We start from the raw sequence: 14,475 nt of genomic DNA, 5'->3' as shown, positions 1-14,475 counted from the left end.
TAGTGGACTCTCTATGTCGATATGTACATGGGGTGTCTTAAATCCCGTATGGTTGCATCATACATAAGGGTAGGGGAGGAAGTGTGCCAAAGTTCAAGGATAGCCAAAGTTGCATATCCTTAAGTGAGTCGATCCATGGTGGTGTGTTCATAGAGAAATTCCCATTTATGCTTGTAAATTTGGCCCCTAGATACAGACAAGAACCCACCACTTCAACATGCCCTCTTGGTAAGTTGAAAAGAACGTATTAGTAAGTCAATGTGGATGCATGGAACATGGCTTTAGTATTTCCAAGGTTTGCTTCATATAATGTCCTCTATTTATGTTGCTACCTCATCTTGAGCTAAAAAAAATTTGATTTCTAACCAGCTCACCTTACCAAACGAGGTAGTAGTAATCTTCCTTCCTCTTTTTACTTCTTGTTTTTTGTTTGTTTCTGCTTTTCGATCTTGTTACAAGTTCTTCTTTGACAGCTCACCTCACCAAACGAGGTAGTAGTAATCTTCCTTCCTCTTTTTACTTCTTGTTTTTTGGTTTGTTTCTGCTTTTCGATCTTGGTACAAGTTCTTCTTTGACGCCCCCCCCCCCCCCCCCCCCGACGTTGTTGGAATACTTTCTTCTTTTCCTTAGTATATTCAGATTCTGTAAGTGATTGGATTAGAAACGTTGTTGTTTTCTTCATCAAACATGGTGGAGAAGTAGGAATTAATTATTGTTTTCTGGAGAAGAGAGAAGAAAAGTTGGATGTTTGAACCGATTTCATATACCTGTCTTGTTCTTTTTTTCCCTTTCTCATGAAAATGGAGATTTTCTTTGAAATATTTCATCCGAAAGTATGATGATGCATTCGGGAACATTCGTAGCAGAAAAACAGGTGGGCTTTGGTCACATACGTATGCATATATGTGTATCTAATGTATTGTGTGCATGGGAAGGGAAATTCAGGGAATTGCTGAAAGTGAAGGGGCAATTTCGAGAATATATACATATGTAATCAACCAATTTCTGTATTAAATCAAATTGTGAAAAATCTCTCCATTGCTTGCTCACACAGACGCAGACAGACAGAAAGGTTCTTCTCAGATCAAGGTATTAATATTAGCGATAGTAGGGATTATTCCAGTTGTTTTCTTGTTTTTCCTAGTTTTGTTTTCTTTTTTATTTCATGTGGCAATTTGTTTTTTGTTCCGATTATGACTTATTTTCATTTGTGTGATCCATTCTTCTTCTTTTAGTAAATTGAAAGCTCCTATGAATGATTTCATCAGATGCTATGGTGTTCTCTTTGTAAAGTGATGGACATCAAAATGAGACTAAACACTGTTTTATGCAGAAAGAAGAAGAAAATATGAGCTTTTGAATCAGCTTCTCATACTACTATAATAGTTAGTTCTTGGTTTTAATTCTTTTCGGTTTTTTTGCTGATTTCCTATGCATCCCTGTGAAACTTTCCTGATACATTTTCTTCTTACTGTAAACTTGATGGGATAAAGGAGGTTAGATATTGTTTCATGCAGAAAGGAGGAAACATCAACTTTTGAATCCATCTTATTGCATAATAATGTAGTAATTAGTTCATGTTTTTCTCTTCAATTTTAATCCTTGATTTCCCACTAGTTTTGAAGTTTCTCTTGATCACCTCTTTGAAAACATCGCTAGATATACTTTCCCTAAATATGTGAATTCAAGCTACTCCTATACAAAAGCACTTTCCATGTCACTTGTGTTGATGGTTTTATCAGGAATTATGGTTTTCTCACATAGATTGCAAATTATGATTAAATATGGTTTTGTCACATCGAAAGCAAGTTATGATTAAATAGTATTTTATTGCTTAGAAAGAAAACTATGATTAAATTGTGTTTTCTCACATAGAAAGCAAATTGTTTTGTCACTTCTTGCCTTTAACAAAGAACTATAAATCCCTTGTCATATTTGAAAACAAAGATACATAGGCTGTGAATGTAATTCAAAATGTGCTCCAACCATTACATCCCCTTTTTTCAGTTATCTTTGATTCTAGAGCAAATTTTGAACATGCTATTTTAGTTCTACATAATTTCTAACATGTCATTCCAGCTAATCAAATTCCCAAAAATTCAACAAAATATCGATAGTTAAGTAGGCATATTATAAAAAGGACCAACCTAAGAACGAAAAAGATCATGGAAACTTTGAAATTTGAGATGCATCTTTTGCTTTACAGAGACATGGAAAACGATTTAGGACTACCGCAGAGAATGACAGCATTCAAAACAGACAAAGAATATCATGACATTACGGATTTAACAACATTTCATGCTGATATTGAAGAGATCGTGGATGCTTTTGCTGCGGTGAGAAGCTAGTAATTTCCTTGAAACTTATTATACATGCATACATACATACACACATATGTGTGTGTATGTATGTATGTATGTATGTATGTATATATATCTATCTATATATCTATATATATATATACACATAGAGAGAGAGAGAGAGATGTGAGAAAAGCTGTTAATAGCAGCAACGGAGCAATTGTTAGAACAAATTAAACACAGCCAAGCTGTTAGAAGGCTGTTAGACAGCAGTAGAAAAAATGGTTGCAAAGAGTAGAGACACAGCCAAAGAATAGAGCTTGTTTTTAAGTAGCAACAAACAAGCAACAAAAGTAAAAGTATTTACAAAAGAGGCTGGTATAGCCTATTTATACAAAATTGGGGAAAGTGAGTGAAATGGTTGTTTGGTAGTTAAGTGGCTCTTGTACTACCAAACAGGTACAATAAACTAGGAATAAGAGGGAATATCTTAGAAAAAGTGGAAGAGAGAAAAGGCATTTAAAGCGTTGCAGATTCTAGAGAGAGAAGGCATTTAAAGAGTTGTAGATTCTAGAGAGACAAGAATCTGGGAAGAGAGAGAATGTAGTACAGAGATAATAAAGATGAAAGAGAGTGCAAGTCTGGAGCTGCCACCCTCCAACACCTCCTCTCAACTCCAGAACGGCGGTCCAACATTGAGTCGACCAAGGAGCTGATCAATGGTTTACATTTCCTTGAGTAGGGCAATATGCCAAGTTGATGACTTGTGATTTCACTAATTCACGAACAAAATGGTAGTGCACTTCGATATGTTTTGTTCTACCATGAAATGTTGAGCTAGCTGCCACCTCCAACACCTCCTCTCAACTCCAGAACGGTGGTCCAACATTGAGTCGACTGAGGAGCTGATCAATGGTTTACATTTCCTTGAGTAGGGCAATATGCCAAGTTGATGACTTGTGATTTCACTAATTCACGAACAAAATGGTAGTGCACTTAGATATGTTTTGTTCTACCATGAAATGTTGAGCTAGCTGCCAATGCACGAGCACTTCGGCTGTCGGTGAAAACTACAATAGTAGAGACTTGCCAAACACCAATGTGAAAACAATTGCATTAACCATAGCAACTCACAACAAGTATCCAAGTAGGCGCAATATTCAGCTTCTGTCGATGAAGTAGAAATTGAGTTTTGCTTCTTCGATTTCCAAGAAATCAAGCATGAAGCTAACATAAAACAATAGCTAGATGTGGACCTTCTAAAATCAATATCACCTGCCTAATTAGCATTTGAGTACCCAAGCTCAATGCCGCCTCTAAAAGACAGACCATAGTCAAGTGTGTTGGCCAAATACCGAAGAACTCGAATAACTGCTTGCCAATGACTTTGTCTTGAAGCACTTGAGAATTGGCTAAGAATACTCACGCTATAGGACAAATCAGGCTTGGTATAAGTTAAGTGAAGAAGGAACCCAATTAACCTTCTATATTTCATGATATCCTCAAATATGGGAGAATTGTCTTCACGAAATAGCTTTGAGTTTGTATCCATTGGACATGAGAGTGGCCTGCAATTGAACAACAGTAGTTTTATTCCCCATCCACAAGTATCATTGTGGTTGCACTGGTTCTCCAAAAGGTAATATGATTTCCAGCTGGCTTGGAGCCTAGAATCAAAGCATGCACTTCATTTATTTGTGGCGGGTATATCAATACTAAGATATTTAAAGCTTCGAACAAATTGTATATGTTCACCTCTAGATGTGAGCATAGGGTAATGATGAGGTTGGATGGTTTGCACTACCATCATTTTTGTTTTCTCCACATTCACTGCTAGTCAACTACTATGGCAAAATTCTTCTAATGCCCCAAGTAAATGTTGCATACTAACAACATCATATGAGAAGCATGCCACATCGTGTGCATATAGAAGCAATAAGATAACATGTTGCATCAATTTGGGGGCATTCAATCCTTCTTCTCTTGCAACCTTATTCACCACTTCTTCTAATTTATCAATACATAAGCCAAAAAGTGTGTGTGTGTGTGAGAGAGAGAGAGAGAGAGAGAAAGAAAGAAAGAAAGATATATTAACGTCTTTTAAGAGGCCAAAATGGCCTATAAGACCGAATAAGAGATTACATCTTAAATGTTTTCTCGTCTTTGAGAACAAATCAAAATAAAGTAAATATTACACAGTAAATATAAAAGTAAATAAGATGAAAAGAAAAGAGACGAGAGAATCTGGTTTTTGGCACATGCAAGATTCTCAAGTTAGGTGTATTGTAGCTTTTGTCTCCGAAAGATCTCTATCATAGGTCGATCCAGAATGGAAATGTCTCCGAAGCAAGGGAAGCACCTACGATGGCGGGAGATAATGGCTTTTATTTGTCGATGACAAGGGTGTCGAGGTCGTGGTCCATGGGGCCGGGGCCTACGTGCACGGCAAATTGTCATTGCCCGATCAATCGTAACCCCTTTGTTATATCCTGGTCTGCATCCCATTTGTGTATCCTGGGGTTGACTTCTAGCATTAGGAGTCATGGAGCTAAAGAAAGTTGTGATTGTTCTTTGTGGATGAGCTTGTGTGGCTGTATTCTTCAACAACTTTTCCCGATGTCTCTTGAGCTCGAGCAAGAAAAGTCCTAGGCATCTTTGGTCCTCATATTCCATTACCTTGCGTAGTGGGCCAAAGCCTTGTTTAAAGAGGCAATGGTATCTCCCTCTGGTTTCATAAAAGACACTACAATGACATAGTGTTCTTCAGATTCCACTCCTTGATGACACAATTGGCAAATTCTCTCTTCTAGAGGTAGTCGTGTATATCTGCCCACCTCAATCTGTAGCTGATGTGATGAGGTTCGCAGCTGCCCTATCACACTATGCAGCGCATAGGATAGATGTATGTCCATATAAGGTGGCCTTATGACAAATCCATCCTCCGATGTATGTAAGAAGTGTGTCTTATAGTGGGCCATCTTTGTACCAAGTGCTATTTTGGGGCTGATCCATGTTATCTTGTTTTCTAAGTTAATAATATCAGTTCGGATCACTCTATTCTTTTCCACTTTGGTCATATTGAGATGGGGACAGTCCAAGCTATATTGGAACGGGGGTAGTGCATTTATACTCATGCCATGTGACTCGAACCATTGTTGCATTTCAGCATACCAACAGTGAGTGTCTCCATTTTCAGCCAATTGTCTTGATGACATAATTGCCAACCTTGGGTACCTTCGTTTAGGGAGCTCCCAAAGACATTGGATAAATGTCACTGATCGGAACAATGCCTCGGTTATTATAGGTGCTGCTCCCATCTCTGCCCGGATTATATCGTGGGGCACCGATGCTTTGCTCCTTATCATGCGAGCAATCATTGACACTAAAGGTCTCTCTAAATCTTTCCAATGATTTGCCTTGTTAAGACTCGGTCCCCATGTCTCTACTCCATAGAGAAGAGTTGGTGTGACAAGTGTATCAAATAACCACAGCTTAGTCCGTGGTTCTTGGAACTGCAAATGTGCACATTGTCTTTCGAGAGCACCCAGGGCTGCATATCCACGAGAAAGTCGGGCACAAGCGGCCTCCTGTAAGGAGAACCTAGGTCCTGTAAATGTTACTCCTAGGTATGTGTAGGAGCGTGTGTATTCCACCTTTTCCTCTCCCAAGAAGAATTCTGGTTCTGATCTTGTTACCCATGCTTGGGTGGTGTTAAACACCATCACTTTAGTTTTATTCATGTTGATTGACAAACCTTTGTCCGTACAAAATAGTTTTAAGGCATTTAGATGTCTTTGTAGTCCCTCCGGAGAGTCAGAGATCAGCACAATATCATCAGCATATAGTAATATCTGTATAGCTATACCTGCTAGGTGTGCTCCGGAACCACCAAATCTCTCTATGTACTGTGATACCTCATCTATATAGAGACCGAAGAGTGTGGGGGATAGTGGGCATCCTTGCTTCACGCCAATTGTGCTGGCCACCGCCTCTGACAAGCCCTTAGGAGACCGAACTTTTCCTGAAACAGATTCATAGAGTGCATAGATTCCCCATTGCATATCTATAGGAACACCAATGGCCTCTAGCCGCTGCATAAGCCGAGCACGTGGCACAGTGTCAAAGGCTTTTCGAAAATCCACAAAGCAGCAATAAATCCTCTTATTGTGGGCTCTGCCCTCCTCAATAAGGGCCCGGAGGGTGAATATGTGATCCAAAGTTGTGAAACCCTTCCGAAAGCCTGCCTGTCCAATTGAACGGCAGCCATTTTGCTCTGCCCATATACTCAATTCTGATTCCAGAATCGAGCCATATAGTTTAGCCGAGTAATGGCCAATCATGATTGTCCTATAGTTGCTTGGCATCATGGGGTCTCCACTCTTAAGGATTGGCACAATGGTATGTTGAGTTCATCTAGTAGGAAAACCTTCGCACATGGCTCGATTAAAGATGTGTGCTAGCAATGGGAGCAAGGTGTCACGGGCATAGATAAAGTGTTCACCCACCAAGCCATCATGATCTTGGGCCTTCCCGAATTGTAGCCTATCAATGGCATTTCTTACATTTTGTGGTGTAAAGAAGGTTGATTCATGTGGGCGTGAGGCATTCGGGTGGGGAAGAGGAGGTTGCCCCGGGGTATCATATAGGACCTTTGCATATTCGTGCCACACCTGAGGTGCGCTCAGTTGTGTGGTGGGTTGCCTCTCATTAAACATTTTCCATGCTCTTTTACTCTCTCGTCCTAGAAACAAGCGATACAAATGATCTTCAAATTTAGCCAAATACAATCTCTTCTTCCTCCTTACGAGGCGTTGGAAGGTTGCTCTCGCTTGGTTGTATGTATAAATGCCCCGAGTTATATCACGTTGCAAGCATCTCCTTGTATCACGACATTCATCATCATACCAACTATTTTGTATTACTCTACCGAGTTTGGGGGGGTTAGCCGTTGTGTGAGGGAAGGCTTTTGTGGCTGCTTTATGCAATGATTTGGATAAACCTTGGGTAAGTTCTTCAAGGGGTGCGAAAGGATCCAAATCTAGCATGCCATTGTATACACCACAACTATAGACATCAATTGTCTCGCGAGTGAATAGATACCTAGCCAGCCCACTCTCCTTAGCATATACATCCTTTGTGCATCCATCCTTTACCTCAAAGCGTAGATATGCATGATCAGCTGCCAAGCCAATAGGTCTTCCCGATATAATGAACACTTTTATTTCAGGTATAAGAGATGGAGATCCCATTAGATAATCGACTGTGCTTGAGCCCCCTTTTGGGTTCCAACATGTCAAAGCATCTGATCCAGGCCATTGTGACAAGCCATTATATATCACAAGTCCATGCGCGCTTCCCAAGGCTAGAAAGTGTTTTCCATATTCAGTTATAGCACTCATATCTTGAGCTTTTCTCTTTAGACCAACCTCTTCCACCATAACTTCTCCATAGACAGCCTCGTTGGTGTTAAATATAGTTGTTTGTTCATCCTTGGTTCGTGCATTAAAATCTCCTAATAGTATTATATCCCCCATAGTAGCAAATCTTATGATATCATCATATAGTGGTAGATATGGTGATTCACCTAGAGGTGCAAACCTTGAATAGTCTGGTGGAAAGTAGCAAATTGCAATATATAGCTCCCTAAGATCCCCTCTTTTTATGCATATCCACATGTAGCGTGCATCCACATCCTTATGTACAACATGCACTCTACCATGGAGCTCCTCTTTGTATAGCATAGCCACTCCTCCCGAACCTCTAGTGCTTCCTTGTGTCCGAGGTTGGGGGCGACATATTGACTCCCATTTGTATCCTTGGACCTCAGGGAGTTTGCTAGCCATACATTGGTGAGTCTCGGTATACATATCAATATCTGTGTTTTTCAATGTATCTTCAAAATATCCGACATCTGTCCGTAGAGAGCCGTTGCAATTCCATATGGTCATGCGTAGGGTCTCATAGGCCATATATCGTCATGCAGTTCTCTTCTCTGTAATAATGACCTTGCCGTCTCTATATACGGCCCATTTACCTTCCTTTCTTGCATCAAGCACTCGTGGCATGTTTTCTTTGCGGTGTGCCACTTGGGCTGGAGTGAGATCGTCATCTAAGTATATCTTTTCACCCTTGAGTGCCTTTCGTTTAGAGAGGAAAGCTTTTTTCTTGTCAATATCCATGAAGCGGATGATAAGGGCTTTAGCTCTAGACTCATCTCTTCCCACTCTCCACGCCGAAGCAAATGGAATATCCGATGCTCCAATCTTTGTTGCGAGATTCTTGGCATCTTCTTGTGGACTTCCCTTTTCGGCCCAACCAACCACTCGTACATGCAATGCACGAGCTTTCCTCTTTGCTTCTTCTTCTAGAGTAGCATTCATCATTGCCATCCTATCCATGGATGTTCCTTTTTGCTTTTTTACTACCTCTATCCAAGGAGCATTTGCTTTAATTTCGTTTTGGGCGTGCTCGGCTTGAGCTTTGGCATCTTTGGCGATGTCTGCCCATGTTTGCATTTCCTTCGTGACATTGGCTTTCACTGTAGAGATGTATCTTTCCACTGCTTCTTGTCCTTTTTCGAAATCCACTTTTATAGCTCCTAACTCAACCTTACTTGAGGATATTTCATCCTTAAGGTATTGTGTCATGTCATCCTTGAGCTCTAAGTGTGATTTCTCCACATGGCTTATAATGTCTTTCTGCATCTCTTCTAATAACTCAGCCTTGATAGAGGCGTACAATTCTGATTTCTGTTTCTCTATCTCCTTTTTCATTTCTTCCTTTAGTGCTATTTCGATATCTTCTCTAATACGGTTGATCTCTTGCGCAATCAAATGGCGTAAAAGATCATGTTTCCCATTTTCGACATCGAATGGAATGTCGGATGGGGCCTGCGTTCTAGGTTCCTTATGCGCCCTTTTGACGCTATTTAGGTCCCGTCCTTTTCGTCTATGATATCTTCTTGTGGTCTTCAATAGATCTAGACCCTCATCATGCGTGTTAAGATCCATCTTTTCAGTGTTTGTCCCTTCGGACTCCATGGTGTGTTGAGGGCAGAGATTATGTTGGCAGAGAGAGAGAGAGAGATTATGTTGGCCCTGGAAAGGAGAGATTGTGCTCTTAGTTTAATCGTTCAAGGGTCAAAGAGTTGAGAGATATAGTTGAGGCATTGTGTCAAAGAATTTTGGAGTTTGTTGAAACACAACAATTATTATGCATCCCGCCTAATTATGGGTTTGTTTTGCAACAACTACAAAATATTGCATTGATGGAAGGTTCTTTACCTTACAAATAAAAGAGAAATTGTGGATTGATTGGTCCTATATCTAAGGTACTAGGGATTGCATCATAATTAAGATATGTGTAGTGCTTTTGTATTTGATTGTAGGCATGGAGTCAAAGCATATGTACGAAAATTACAAGGAGTACTAATGTGACAATTTTTTCTTTATTGGAGCAAGTGGAAATTCTTTCGTCAGAGGAGTGTTCGTTTTGCCTATTGGCGATTCAACTTGTTCCACTACCCATGTAGTTAGTGGGTGACCATACTCCATTGTGACACCCATTGTAAATAATGTTTCTGTAAAGAATCTAGCTCTCGTAGAGTTGAGCATGCGGAAGCATAGTGTGTGTGTGAGAGTGGGTGTGCGGGCAAGAGAAGGAATCAGAGAAAATAACCAAAAAATAAGAAAATACACAGTAGGGGGATGACAATTTATGCACTAAAGAGAAAATTATATTAGTTAACTAAAGATCAACTAAGCACAATGGGCCAAGGGGCTTTTAAAGTCCTCAAGGTATTGTCACATGAAATGTGGTTGGTGGAATCTAATCAAGATATCCACTCGAGTACGATTATGTCATAAGGATATCTAATACTCTTTGCCCACATTCACACTCTCGAACTAGGGACAACTACACAGATTGCTCAGACTCTCGAACTTGTTTAGGGCAAAGTGTGCATAGTCAACCACTCTCATCGCTTGTGCCCCAACGCCCCGTCTCACATCGCAATGCATGTGAGCTAAGTTGTATAGAGAGAGATATTTTATTATCGTCTTCGGAGGTCAAGTATGATCTATGAGATTAATACATATTAAACTGAGTAATGACTTTTGGAGACTCCACATTTTTCCCATGTCATGATACATTGGCATTGCAAAAATGCCTCATTTACAACGGAATCTATTGATGCATGACTCAAAATTTTATTATTGTCTTCATAGGTCAAATATACATTGGCTTCAAAATTTTATTATTGTCTTCAAAATTTAACATCTTCATGTTATACATTGGCTTCACAAAAATGCCTCACTCACAAAGGAATCTATTCTTGCATCATGGCAAATTGTATTATTGTCTTCACAGGTCAAACATGACATGTGATAACCAAAAACCATAACATTTTCACGTAATACATTGGCATTGCAAAAGTCGTTCACAAAGGAATCTATTGATGTATCACATAAAATTCTATTATTGTCTTCAGAGGTCAAATATGACCTATGAGACCCAACAAATATAACATTTTCACGTAGTACACGTAGAAGTGAGTAGCAACTCTTGATGTTCAAGAACTTTACTAATGAATGCCGCACTTGAGAGTGCACACTAACTATGAGAATTAGAATTAAAACTAGATTTTTATTGTCCATAAAGAGCCAATTTTGACCTATGGAAAGGAATTGAACCCGTGACCTTACGCTACATGGGTTGAAGCCTTACCATTAGGTTATTGATTGTAATATTCATTTTACAAGAGATATTTGTGGAACGATTGGGTTGAGTCGAAGATATGTGGAAAGTAAAAACAAGTTTAAACTAGGTAGTTTCCCTATGTCGCTAAGCTATTATGTAGAAACAATGTTAATAGGTAATGCCTTCAACATCCAATTTGAGAGATCCTTTCTGCATCACTTTGGAGGCATTCAAATTTCAAGTTTGGTATTTTTTTAAATTGCAGATTGGTGGAGTAGAGCTGTCTCAGATGAAGAAACTTTGGCAAGACAGACTTTTCTCATTTATCCATGAAGCTAAGCCAACTAATATTGATCCAGGTTTCTTTATGCAGGCAATGTATTCCTATGCCTTAGGTAACAACATTACATCTGTTTTCAGCTTTTATGGCATGATTCTAGGCTCAAAAGCTATTCTTTTTTGTTGTCATAGGCTTTCTACAAACAGACATGTATTGGTCTAAAAAGCTTGGGGGATTGTACATGCTATATATACTCTATGAAACACAGTTTTCCAAACCTCCAATAAAAATCTACCTATCTCCAGGTATTCGGGATCTTATATGAACATCTTTAATGGATAAAACACTGAAAACATCAGGTTATTGTTTGCTTAATATTTGGTTAGAGGTTGAAGAGATATTTAATTGCAATAAACTCCCTATTGGATCTAACCTTATCATTTCTAAAACATATTTTGAGTCTGCTTGAAAGACGTGATACACAATGGATTTATCTGCTGGTAATATTTTAGAGCGTGGTTATGTGAAACCGAAACAGAACATTGGAAGCTCAGGGTAAGACCCAAAGCAAAGCTAGAGAAATTTATGTGAATGTATGTGAATAGTGAAGGAGAATTATAAAAATGGTTACCTATTAGCCTAAGATTCAAGGGTTAAGCCTTAGCCAAATGGCAATCCATGTATGAAAGGATGGAAGGACTTGCATGGAATTATCTTATTAACATGGGATCTAGGAGGGGCTTTGACAAAGTAATCATCTGATTTGAGAAGAATTTACAACTCCACCTCAAGGGTCAAAGTTTGTAATAGTTTGGGCCATTTTCGTAAATATGAAAATGATGAAAGGTATCGGGATATTTCAATAGAGTGGTCCTGGTAAAGTTTTAAAAAGTTACAGATTTTGGTGTTCCCCCCTTCTTTCTATAACACTTAAACTAGGTTTTGACTTATTAAGGTTCTCACTTATTGCTCTTCCGTCAGGGGGTTTAGAGAGTATATGTAGAACATAACTCAAAGTGCAAATGAAAAATTAATCATGCAAGTTGTACACTATTAATATTTTAACAAGACAGTAGCATGACATTGTCCCTATTTTATGTAAGATGCCTATTGCATTATTAAAATTTTATTATATTCAACTATATTGAGGCTTATGAAAAGATTCAAGTATTGCTTTTCGCTTGATTGTATTCAACCAGGTTTTCAGAGGGTAGGAAAATTCCAAAATTAGACAGGAAATTGAAGCTCACACAAGGGATACTCTGTTGATATTTCAACTGGACTATTTTTGCAGATGATTTGGAGAACATTTACTTTCTCATTAGAGAAACTAAAATTAAAGGACCTCTGACAGCTATGAGGATTGTAAATAAAATGATGGTGAGAGATTTCTTCCTTTATGGTTTCGTGTCTACCAATCTGAAGAGGAAGATGAAAGAAGCTATGAGTAAGCTTCCGAGTAAGACTAGCGAGCATATACGAGCAGAATGCGAAAGGCATAGTTTTTGGGCATTCAATCTTGTACTTTTATTGTGTAATAAATTGGAAAATTTTGACATTAAAGTATCTTGGTACTTCCAGGATATTTTCAACTCCAGCAGCTAAGAGTCATTTTCAAGGGAATCTGGTATGCATTCTTAGGATTGGTAGTAGAAGGTACTTTATGGAGATGCTTGATTGCATGTATATGATGTCAGAAGGATACAGCCATGCAATCAAAATGTTTTCTGAATAAGAACTTAATGTTGCTTCTGATATTAGGTATACATTAAATAGAAAACAATTTTTAAATTTTTTTCTGTTTATGTATATTTTTCTACTTTTTTTAAACATTATTTGTAATGCATAAGATTAACCTCGTTTGCATCTGAATCTTTCTTTAACAAGGTTAAGGATTTGGGATTAGATGAATTATCACAACTGAACAGAGAGTATGCAATTGCAAAACAACATATGTATTCAGGTTTTCTATGGTTATTTATGAAGGTTGTATGGACTCACTAACTGAATCGTTTCTGAGGGTTGGTTATATTTTTTATGAGGCAGGAGGAGACTGTGTATCAGGAAGCACCATTGGACCTACCTTAGGCGAGGAATTGAAGAAATGTGCTTATTCTTGGATTGAGAAACGAAAGCACTTCTATTCCCTTGACCACAAGTACACAGATATAGTTGAGAAAGGTCAAGAGGAAGAACTCAAACAGGGGCTGACAGAAAAAGGTGTGCTGGATGATGATGAATTTGATGCAGAATTAGAACGAGCATTAGAACTATCTTAATATCGAGCTATTGAAGGCACATTTTCAAAACGATTCTCGATAGCAAGCTGAAAACGTTTTTATGCTGGAACTTTAGAACTAGAGCTGTAGGGAAGATTGAGAAGCGTACCAGTTATATCTGCTTATCTGTACATTACAGATTAGTTATATCCTGTATTTGTTTCATATCAACCTTATGTTTTTGCTGCTGAGAGAAAAGTTCTTGATGTAACACCTAATGCCCTGCCCTGATGAATCATTTTCTTCTTTGAACATTTTGGGGATGGACTGAAGACATTGCATTTTAGTTTCGGCCTTTAATATATATTTTCAGCAAATAAATAAAAAGATTGAGTGCCTCAATAGACCAATTGAAATATTCAGCATGATCTTAACGTCATTCTGATAAGTGGGCACAAATGTGGGGATGGACAGAATTTTGCATATTAAGTTTGGCCTTAATATATTTGCTCAGAAAATAAATAAAATAATTGTAATTGGTTGCCAACATATACAGATAATTAAAATATCTAACATGATCAAAACTTCATTCTGAAAGTGGATGCAAATACCTCTTTAGTAGTGTTTTCCATTGCAGACTGTATATTTCATCAATTTGATACAATCCAATATGCATTTTTGTTGTACATCTCATGTTTTTCAGCTTTATCTGAAAGCACTTTACTATTGTGTGCCATGACAAGCAAATTCCTGAATTTGAAGGATTGATAACCATATAATTGCAATGAAATTTTTTGGAGTGTGGATATGAAACTAGTATGATGTTTAACTGACGTGAGATCATAACATGCGTTTTGAAAGTAATGCTAATGATCATATGTGGGCATGTGGCCCAGTGCCCAGTGCAGAAGATTAAACCATCTAACCACTCTGGGATAGTCTTTGTTAAAGCTTGTGCTCCAATAAAATGGCATTGTAC

General features: G+C 38.4%; 1 protein-coding gene and 1 pseudogene across 1 annotated transcript; one reads left to right on the top strand and one right to left on the bottom strand.

Moving 5' to 3' along the window:
• Window positions 1-347: 347 nt before the first annotated feature.
• LOC147860712 (Small nuclear RNA activating complex (SNAPc), subunit SNAP43 protein) lies at window positions 348-14,093 on the top strand. Its single transcript, XM_087323169.1, has 8 exons — window positions 348-387; window positions 2,207-2,336; window positions 11,263-11,392; window positions 11,469-11,582; window positions 12,572-12,773; window positions 12,859-12,904; window positions 13,165-13,240; window positions 13,324-14,093. Exons 2-8 carry the CDS (start codon window positions 2,211-2,213, stop codon window positions 13,554-13,556), a joined length of 927 nt encoding a protein of 308 aa, XP_087179295.1. The 5' UTR covers window positions 348-387; window positions 2,207-2,210; the 3' UTR covers window positions 13,557-14,093.
• Window positions 4,373-7,893, bottom strand: LOC147860713 (uncharacterized; annotated as a pseudogene).
• Window positions 14,094-14,475: the final 382 nt, after the last annotated feature.

This window comes from Azolla caroliniana, unplaced genomic scaffold, assembly GCF_043228905.1.
Source record: "Azolla caroliniana isolate FFs.n. ecotype wild unplaced genomic scaffold, voAzoCaro1.0.p SCAF_8, whole genome shotgun sequence".
Classification (NCBI taxonomy): Eukaryota; Viridiplantae; Streptophyta; class Polypodiopsida; order Salviniales; family Salviniaceae; genus Azolla; species Azolla caroliniana.
Note: the sequence above shows the minus strand (reverse complement) of the source record. Positions and strands in the feature narration are given on the sequence as shown.

What these genes read in the sequence shown, in the direction of transcription:
- LOC147860712 (XM_087323169.1), top strand. Translation starts at nt 2,211, where the DNA reads ATGGAAAACGATTTAGGACTACCGCAGAGAATGACAGCATTCAAAACA. An exon ending in AAAAATCTACCTATCTCCAG is followed by an intron (nt 11,583 to 12,571) that starts GTATTCGGGATC and finishes CTATTTTTGCAG; the next exon opens with ATGATTTGGAGAACATTTAC. An exon ending in GTCATTTTCAAGGGAATCTG is followed by an intron (nt 12,905 to 13,164) that starts GTATGCATTCTT and finishes TTCTTTAACAAG; the next exon opens with GTTAAGGATTTGGGATTAGA.